The 10,014-nt window shown below is 35.1% G+C and overlaps 1 protein-coding gene and 1 pseudogene across 1 annotated transcript; one reads left to right on the forward strand and one right to left on the reverse strand.

The window, feature by feature from the left end:
* Nucleotides 1–482, forward strand: part of LOC107677713 (putative fibroblast growth factor 1) — a 6,865-nt pseudogene extending 6,383 nt beyond the window's left edge.
* Nucleotides 483–3,060: 2,578 nt separating this feature from the next.
* Nucleotides 3,061–8,499, reverse strand: ndfip1 (Nedd4 family interacting protein 1). Its single transcript, XM_016472745.1, has 8 exons — nt 8,281–8,499; nt 7,326–7,413; nt 7,105–7,235; nt 6,942–7,029; nt 5,420–5,544; nt 5,189–5,255; nt 4,097–4,203; nt 3,061–3,940 (listed from the first exon to the last, which is right to left on the reverse strand). Exons 1-7 carry the CDS (start codon nt 8,308–8,310, stop codon nt 4,097–4,099), a joined length of 636 nt encoding a protein of 211 aa, XP_016328231.1. The 5' UTR covers nt 8,311–8,499; the 3' UTR covers nt 3,061–3,940.
* Between the last annotated feature and the right edge of the window lie 1,515 nt (nt 8,500–10,014).

Genomic DNA, 10,014 nt, shown 5'->3' on the forward strand with positions numbered 1-10,014 from the left:
TGTGTGTGTGTGTGTGTGTGTGTGTGTGTGTGTGTGTGTGTGTGTGTGTGTGTGTTTTTAAAGGCATACTGCGCATAAAAGCAACTAGTCCAGGAGTGGTGGTCATTGAGGGAGCAGAGACAGAGACTTTACCTCTCTATGAATGAAGACGGCAAGCTGTATGCTTCAGTAAGTCTTCAGAAATCTTTCTGATACAAAAAGATAGGGAATCATCAGTATCTGAACAACTATTATGTGTCTTTCTGTCTTAGCAGTCATTAGTAACAGATGAAAGTTATTTCTTGGAGAGGATGGAGGAAAACCACTACAACACGTAACAGTCTCAAAAGCACGGTGAAAACTGGTACGTCGGGATCAAAAAGAACAGAAAAATGAAACGAGGCCCAAGAACACACATTGGACAAAAGGCTGTTTTCTTTCTCCCTCGACAGGTGGACCAGACAAAGGACTGAAACCTGATCGTATTTAATCACACAGAATAACCGCTAACACTTCACAATAAGACTCCTTTTGTTAATATTCATTTCAACATTTACTGAAACATTATTAAAATCAAAAACTGAATTTTAACATTATTTCATGGACCTGAACTAACAAATGAAACCGAGAAAATATAAACAAATAAATACTGTATATTTACTGTATAATAAATACAATTTATGTAACAAATGTATTGCTTATTGTTAATGATAGTTAATGCATCAGTGGACATTATTGTAAAGTGTTGAATCACAGGATCACTCTAATAACTACAAATGAACAGCCAAATATACAGCATATGCAGATGTTTACTAACCCGTAGATGGAACTACATCAAAACTTACTATTTATATATGCACTGAAAAAACAGTATATAGAATACATCTACTATAATAGTAACCTATTTTTATTTTTAAATAGTGAATTGAGTTCAGTCAGAACAACCTCAAATGACAGTTCATGGTTTTTTCTTATTGATGTATGTGACCCTGGAGCACAAAACCAGTCATAAGGGTCAATTTTCCGAAATTGAGATTTACACACCATCTGAAAGCTGAATAAATAAGCTTTCCATTGATGTATGGTTTGTTAGGATAGGACAATATTTGTCCGAGATACAACTATTTGAAAATCTGGAATCTGAGGGTGCAAAAAAATCTAAATATTGAGAAAATCATCTTTAAAGTTGTTCAAATGAAGTTCTTAGCAATGCATATTACTAATCAAAAATTACGTTTTAATATATTCACAGTAGGACATTTACAAAATATCTTCATGGAACATGATCTTTACTTAATATCCTAATGATTTTTGGCATAAAAGAAAAATCTATAATTTTGACCCACACAATGTATTTTTGGCTATTGCTACAAATATACCCCAGCGACTTAAGACTGCTTTTGTGCTCCAGGGTCACATATAGTAATGCGTGTCTGACTGAACTTGTTTCATTTTTCTTTTCACGAACACAAAATATGGACATTATTGTCATTGTACCTTTCTGGATCATGTTACATATAATAAATCTCCTCACTGACCTGTACTGTGTCGCTTCATGTAAAATTAGTGCAAATGAATAATCAGTGAATATTACTATACTTGCTATCATTATAAAACAATAGGTAAGATACTAAACCAACAAATTATAATCTTTACTAACACACATATAATTTATTTCTATAGAATTGTTCAACTGAGGATTGAAAAATGATCCTCAGTATGCGAGATGCACAAGCTTTCTAAAGTTTGGGGTGAATAAGATCAATTTTTGGGTTCAAGGATGCATTCAATTGATCCAAATGCTTTGAACTTTCGATTAATCAAAGATTTTCAAAGTTGTTTCTTGAGCAAATCAGCATATTAGTATGATTTCTGAAGATCATGTGACACTCAGTAATGATGCTGAAAATTCAGCTTTGATCAGAGTTTAAAATGTATTTAAATAGAAAACTTATTTTAAATTGTATTAATATTAGGGCTGTTGATTTAGTGTGTTAAATTGGTGGGAAAAATAATGCATTAAAATGATTAATGCATTCATGCAAAAAGTCATCGTAGGATTGATGCAGATGCAGACGAATGTGATGCAGGACGACAGACTGAACGTGTGATGCAGCCTATTAAAACACAATTACATGCCTCTAAAATTAAATATATAAGAGGTCATATTTATTTATATCAAATGATATAGTTTACCAATCCCACACGAGCAAGAGCGATGTTTTCCCAAATATCTGAACAATTGCAAATGTGATATTGATTTTATACAATAGTTCAATAAACAAGTTAATATGGCGTTAAATTTCAGACACAATATCGTCTGGTTTTGCTCAATAGAAAAAGATCCAAAATTCAAGTAGAACTGTTGTGGATTTTAATTTTTTGAATGATAATTTCCTATTTCAGTATTCATTAAAAAAGTATACCATATTTATTATCATTATGCAATTTAGGGGAAGTCGTGGCCTAATGGTTAGAGAGTCGGACTCGTAACCCAAAGGTTGCGGGTTCGAGTCTCGTACCGGCAGGGATTGTAGGTGGGGGGAGTGAATGTACAGCGCTCTCTCCCACCTTCAATACCACGACTGAGGTGCCCTTGAGCAAGGCACCGAACCCCCAACTGTCCCCGTGCGCCGCAACATAAATGGCTTCCCACTGCTCCGGGTGTGTGTTCACAGTGTGTGTGTGTTCACTGCTGTGTGTGTGCACTTTGGATGGGATAAATGCAGAGCACTAATTCCGAGTATGGGTCACCATACTTGGCCACATGTCACGTCACTTCGTCACTTCACTTCAATGTTGAAAAAAAAATTTTTTTCTTTCTAAAGCTACTTTTTGTAATGTCCATTCTCATCGAACAGTGAAATGATTATTTGGGGGGTAATATCTCAGCCAAAACTGATGCATCAATTACACATCATGTAATTAATGACAAATCTAACCCTAAATAATCCTTCACAACATTACTACTAAATAAAAGCAGCAATGATGAGAATAAGAGGTTTTTCAAAAACATCACAATCTTACGGACCACAAACTGGAAAGTGCTAGTGTATAATAATGACAAACGCACGAGTGATCTGTGGTGTTGCCATAGATGTTACATTTATTAAAAGTTACTTGACAAGTGTAAAACATACAAATCACAAACAACACATTGAGAAGCACTATCCCAAACTGAAGCCTTCAATAAAAATTAAAAGATCAATGAACCATCTACTGCTACATTTGGCATCATAAAATATTCTGTAATTCATACTGATTGATTAAGCGCATTACATTATCAGGTGTGCTTTCATTCTGAATCAGTTTGCCGTTTATATTGAACTGCTATGAGTCTAAGCTAACCTATTATATAATAAGAGTATGTTGGTCCGTTTTGTGACAGTAATTTAAAACAAGCCGACATATTCTTGAATAAACTTTGCCTTAATATGCTTTTCGCTTTACAAGGACCTGGCAGTCGCTCTGTGCATCTTATTCTGTTTATATCTTGAAAGTGCATGTTTATAACGTTTAATATCTCTCTTCTCGTAGACTGTATATACATACTCTTGTTCTAGTTCACAAAGTTCAGATACTAGATTTACTCACAAAGTAAAATTACAACTTTTCCACAAATGAAGAGAAAACCCACAGAAACAAACTGGGAATTTTACAAAAGCAGATTCTCGATGGCCTCACCGCTAACTGGAGCACATGCAAATGTAACTGCATAATGAATATATACTGTACGACTTTATTAAGCACTGATAAATGGTTGGAGGAACTGGAAAGCTTTAGTAAAAAATGCCAATGTAAAGAGTTGCATTATGCAAACAACTGAGAAGTGCAAGGGCGTCTGAAGCAGATGTGTTCTTTGCACTGTTGTTGTTTAGATCCTGAAGATTCAAAAAAGCTGAAGGCGGTTCTCTTTGACTTTGCCGTTTTGTTCATTTTGCAATTATCCTGAGATTTTAATCTATTCACAAAGTCAAAAAAAAAAAGAGAAAACACTTCACCTTCAATTTAATATCATGTCCACAATCATTTAAATCACTGAAAGGTTGTCTTTTAATTTATTTTCCCCAAATGCAATGCACACACATTAACCCATCTAAAAAAAAAAAAGATTTACCTAATAGATAAAAAGAACTCGGGTTCGAGGGAGGGTAGACATGGAATGATCTGCCATGTTGCGCACTCTGGAATAGTTAACAAATCCCCGGAAGAACAGCAGGAATCCTGGTGTAACAAAAAAACAAATCTGGTGTAACAAAACAACAAATCACATATTAGTTGTAATAATATAATCATTTTTTTCATATTAAAAATATAAATGAATAATGATATAAACTAATATTAACAGCAAAGTAATAATATTAAAGAAATAGTTGTGTGAAAATGCATTCACCCTCAGGCCACTCGAGATATGTTTTCTTTTATTTTTTTTTAATCATCAGATCAGATTTGGAGAAATGTAGCATTGCATCAGTGTTTCAGCAATGGATGCTTTGCAGTGAATGGGTGCCGTCAGAATGAGAGTCCAAACAGCTGATAAAAACATCACAATAATCCACAAGTAACCACTCCAGTCCATCAGTTAACGTCTTGTGAAGTGAAAAGCTGTGTGTTTGTAAGAAACAAATCCATCATTTTCTGGCCAAAATATGAGTCCATAATCCATTATAATGTTTCCTGCAGTGAAAAAGTTTGTCTCCTGTTGTCTCTCACATCAAAATCCAACCACATATTTGTTTAGAATTTTTTTGGACTGTTTTGGCTTGTAAACGGTGCTTGATCTGTTCAGATTTCTCTCCTGATTCAGATTTTTTTCCACTGGAGAAAGCAATATTATGGAGAGAGGACTAGTATTTTGACCAGAAGCAACGATTTAAAGTTTATTATAAAAAACACGTAACTTTTGTCTTCTCAAGACGTTAACTGATGGACTGGAGTGGTGTGGATTACTTGTGGATTATTGTGATGTTGTTATCAGCTGTTTGGACTCTCATTCTGACGGCACCCATTCACTGCAGAGCATCCATTGCTGAGACACTGATGCAATGCTCCAAATCTGTTCTGATGAACAAACAAAAATCTTGGAAGGCCTGAGGGTGAGCACATTTTCAGCAAATTTTAATTTTTCTTTAATAATCATTTTTAATGAATGAACGTAATGGAATACAAAAAAAGTTTTTTTTACACTAAAGTGCAAATATACACTCACCTACAACGAGGAAAACCCACCACAGCCAGTACTGGCCATCGAAATATCCAGGGAAGTAGGTAGAATACTGTTTAATCACAGAAAGAAAAGGGTGAGTGTTGTTTATCCTCTAATAATTAGCACTCAAAACACTCATTTTAAAACTAAAATAAAAATCCAACTGCTCTTCTTTAAATATTCATCCACTGCTATAGTTTAATATGGTGTAATATGTAACATCTTATGTCATACCCTGACAATCAGGACCCATTTGACCAGAGACAGTCCAAACCCAGAGATGGCCCCATAGCGTCCAGCCGCAGACGTGGTCAGGCAGAAGGACAGGAAGAAGCCAATCCAGTTAAAGAGGAACGCCACTGATGAGGCAAAGAAATTAAGAGCTATTTACATATCTAGCCATCAGCTAGGGGTGTGTGATATATACATGATATTTATTGGGATTTTTTTCAATAATGATCATAAATATTTTGCTGAGCATGTTTTTGTGCTGGTACCTTGGCTGGTTCAGGCCTGTGATGGATAAATAAATATGACACTAAAACCACCAGTAGGTGTCAGCAAGTCCCTGTCTGAATGAGTGATTCATTGAATCATTCTTTCAAATGATTCATTTAGATATGAAGCAAGTGACTGCAGCTGCGTCCCAATGCGCCTACTTATACTACGTCTGTTCATGCGGAGAGCTCTGCTCATATTTTTTTAGCATAAGGATGCATTTAAAATTTAACGGCCTAACGGATGTTTATAAAAGTTCACATCGTTGTTGTAGATGAAATATAACACATAACATTAAATTAATATTTTTACCAGGTTAAACGTTGATTATTAGTAAAAACCTCTTTATCTAAACCTCTCTACTTAACCCACGCACATCTGCCATGTTTGTAGTTTTTTAATGCTTTTTATTTGTGTTTGTAGTTCTGAACCGAATCCTTCCCGAAGCGCAATGGATTGTGGGCAATATTAGCCATTAGTGTGTGCACGGATCCACACTTCAAAAATCGACCTGAAATAGTAGACCATCCGGGGACTTTTGGCCTACTCTTTTCAGGATACTATGTTTTGGGACACACTTCTAATCTCGCATACTATTTAGGATGGATTGTATGAACATTGGGACATAGGGGCTGTCTTTACGAATGGATCATTGAATCATTGAGTCAAATGATTTGTTCAAAAACAGATTCATTCAGGATCGAAACAATGCAGTGTTGCTGTGAGATGCACAACGTTTCTGATCCATCTTTGACTGGAACTATTTTCATTGTCGAAATAGAAAAAAAAAAAACAATATTGTGTCTAAAATGAAACTCTCAATATCAATTCATATTTGTTGAATGGTTGTATAAAATTAATATCACACTCGCTCTCGCGCTAATAATACAAATATAAAAAACAAAAAACCTCACAGGGATATTTTTTGCTTTCATAACTTGAATTATAGGGGCATTTTAATTGCATTCTAATAAAAAAAAAAAAAAAAGTGCAGTGAATGCTTTTGGACTCTCAAGATATGCTTTTGTTCGTTTTTTGCAAAGTGAGTGACATCCTCAATAACGTCAGCTTGCATATCATTAAAACAACAATTACAATATTATTGCAGCAGATAAATATCACACTACACTACCATCAGCCCAATTACTCACCCATCCAAAATGCACAGCAGACTATCAAAGTGTATCTTAAACAGAAAGAAAAAAAAAGACAAAAACTGCTCTGCATCAATGTGGTGGTGAGTACTGTGCACTCTTACTGAAAAACGTAAGCATGAAAATCCCATCGTTCCCAACACGCAGCTGATCCGTATCATCAAAGCTGTCTCTGGCAATGAAGTCCTCATCCTGTAGTACAAGCACAGATGAGTCAAGACTGCTTAATTAACTGTAATTACCCCTAAAACGATCACAAACGCTCACCCTGTCAGTGACTAGAGGAACGGTGGCCTCCGCTTTGCTCCTCTCAGCCTCGTCGTATGACGGCAGTGACGTGGCAACATTGTATGAGGGGGGTTTGGGGTAAACCTCATCCTCTTTGTACTTAAAGAAAGCTATCAGACACACAGTGAAGCGGTTAGGAGTCAGTTATTTCTGGCCTGCGGTGGTGACGGTGCAGACATGCGTTCACACACGTGTGTTACCTGCGTTACTCGCTGTGATGCTGCTGTACGGTGGAGGTGCGTCAGCGGCTTGTTGAAACACCTCCACTGACTCCTCCTCATTATTCAACTGCACGAGAAAAGAAAAACAAAGCTGCTGATGCTTAGGAAATGATATCATATTACAATATTATTTTGAATATAAGATGAATGTTATATAATATGTATGTATGTGTGTGTATTATATAATATATATATACACATAAGACTATGTGTGTATAAAATGTAAGTAGTGTAAGACTGTGTGTATATAATATAACTTTTTTTTACAAAGCAAAATATAAAAGAATGAATCACATATACATATATATATACACACACACATACATTTTATTTTATGTATATATATTTTTTAAATATACAAGTATACATAAACACAAAGTCAAATTGCGCAAACGTTTTCTCTAGCTTTCTCTTTGCATGTTTTAGTGGCCTAGATCCGATATTGTGCCGAATTCCCGACGAGTCCTTTATATAATATATAAGTATTATATCTTAAATGTTAAGATAATTTAAACGTTACTAAAGGACCATATGTTATAAATGATACGCTCATTCACAAAACTAAACCGGTTCACCTTTGTCTTGTCCTAAATCAACACTGTTTTATCATGAGATCAAATATCACTGCAAACAACACTTGATCAGAATTATACATGATAAAATACGAACGGTATATTGTATTAATATTCTATATTGAACTCCTCGTTGTTTTTCCGGTTTGTTGTTGCTGCGAACTGAAGGCCGCAGAAGCAGCGGCTAACAAGCTAATTAATCCATCGGAGTTTATCCTCAAAACATTACAGTTTAGAGTCCGGGGAATTATTATCAAAACCTCATCGACTCGACACGTGTCCATAAAACCCCCGAAACCACAGAAACACACCTCAGAAAACCAAACGAGCTGATCATGTTTGTTAACGTTACGTTAGGTTACCTGCTGATATCCACTCCTCTGGTCTGTCATTCTTCCGCGTCGATCTGTTGTTACTTAATCACTCACACCGGAGCAGTGATCACTAGTTTAACGCAACTTTTACTTAATTTCAAAAACGGTCTATTCCTTAATTAAAAGCTTCTCGTATGAAGACAGACTGAGAGTACTCGGCTAATCTATAGTCCAAACAATGGCGAGTGCGCATGCGCAGTCGGTTTCGGCGCAGGCTCTGTCTCAAAGCGTAGTGTGCTGCCTATCTAGACTGCACTTCAGCCGCTAGAGACGCGCTCCGCACAGCTGTCTAATTAGGCAGCTCACTAGGTTTTGAACAAAGCCCGTGGGTGTATTTATGTCAGTGCAAAGACTGTTGTTATGTAACCAATTAAAAGAGTTTCCATTAGTAAACTGTTGAACTAAAAGTACCTTTGAACTTGTCTTTACAATGCCTAGAGATTAGTTAGTGTCATTGTCTGGAGTATTCAGTCCCAGTACAGTAATAAACACTGTAGGCTAGGTGTAGTGAGGCTGTAATATTTGATTCTGGAGGGCGTATGAATCACTAAATTATTGTTGCTCAGTCAGTCATGCATGAACTTGATTACACTGAACTGCCTTTTGGAAATGTTTTTGACTTTTTACCCACATGATGGGAGACAGCTCTTTAGTCTAACAGAGTTTCACACAGTTAAAAATATAATATGATAATAATATGGTAGGGTTAAATATGTCATTGCTGTCCTCCACAAGTGTTGTCACTGCTAACTGAAATAAGCTGAAATAAAATAAAATGTAAATATTAGATGAAACTTTTTTTAAAAATCAAAATGAAATAAATCAAATTTATTTCAAAATGACATTTACATTATATTTACATTTAGTCATTTAGCAGACGCTTTTATCCAAAGCGACTTACAAATGAGGACAATATATATAATGTGTTTTAAAGAAGTCTCTTCTGTTCATCAGGGCTGCATTTATTTGACCAAAAATACAGAAAAACTAATATTGTAAAATATTATTACCATTTAAAATAATGATTTTGTATTTTAATATACTTTATGTCTGTGATCAAAGCTGAATTTTCAGCATCATTACTTCAGTGTCACATGATCCTTCAGAAATCATACTAATATGTTGCTTAATTTAATTTTTTTGGAACCTGTGATACTTTTTTCAGGGTTATTTGACGAATAAAGTTAAAAAGAACAGCCTTTATTCAAAATAGAAATCTTTTAACAATATAAGTCTTTAGCACTTTTTATTTAACACATTCTTGCTGAATAAAAGCACTCATTTCTTTCAAAAAAAAAAGAAGAAAGAAATACTGACCCCAAACTTTTGAATGGTAGTGTACTGTACACTGTTAGAAAAGATTTCTATTTTGAATAAATGCTGTTCTTTTGAACTTTTTATTCATCAAAGAATCCTGAAAAAAGTTTCACAGGTTCCAAAAAAATATTAAGCAGCAAAACTGTAATAAATCGGTATTTAAGAATGATTTCTGAAGGGTCATGTGACACTGAAGTAATGATGCTGAAAATTCAGCTTTGCATCACAGGAATAAATTATAGCGAGTTTTGGGCAGTGTAAAGTAGTGCTTGTAGTTTGTCATTTCTCCGATCACAAATGCAGACAGAGTTTTATGTTTACATGTTTATGCAATGCAACGCAACGCGTAAAAAGACAGTATAAGTCATTATAATCAGTAATTATGTCCCCACTGGATGCAACAAA

Source organism: Sinocyclocheilus anshuiensis, unplaced genomic scaffold (genome assembly GCF_001515605.1).
Source record: "Sinocyclocheilus anshuiensis isolate Anshui unplaced genomic scaffold, SAMN03320099.WGS_v1.1 scaffold969, whole genome shotgun sequence".
Lineage (NCBI taxonomy): Eukaryota > Metazoa > Chordata > Actinopteri > Cypriniformes > Cyprinidae > Sinocyclocheilus > Sinocyclocheilus anshuiensis.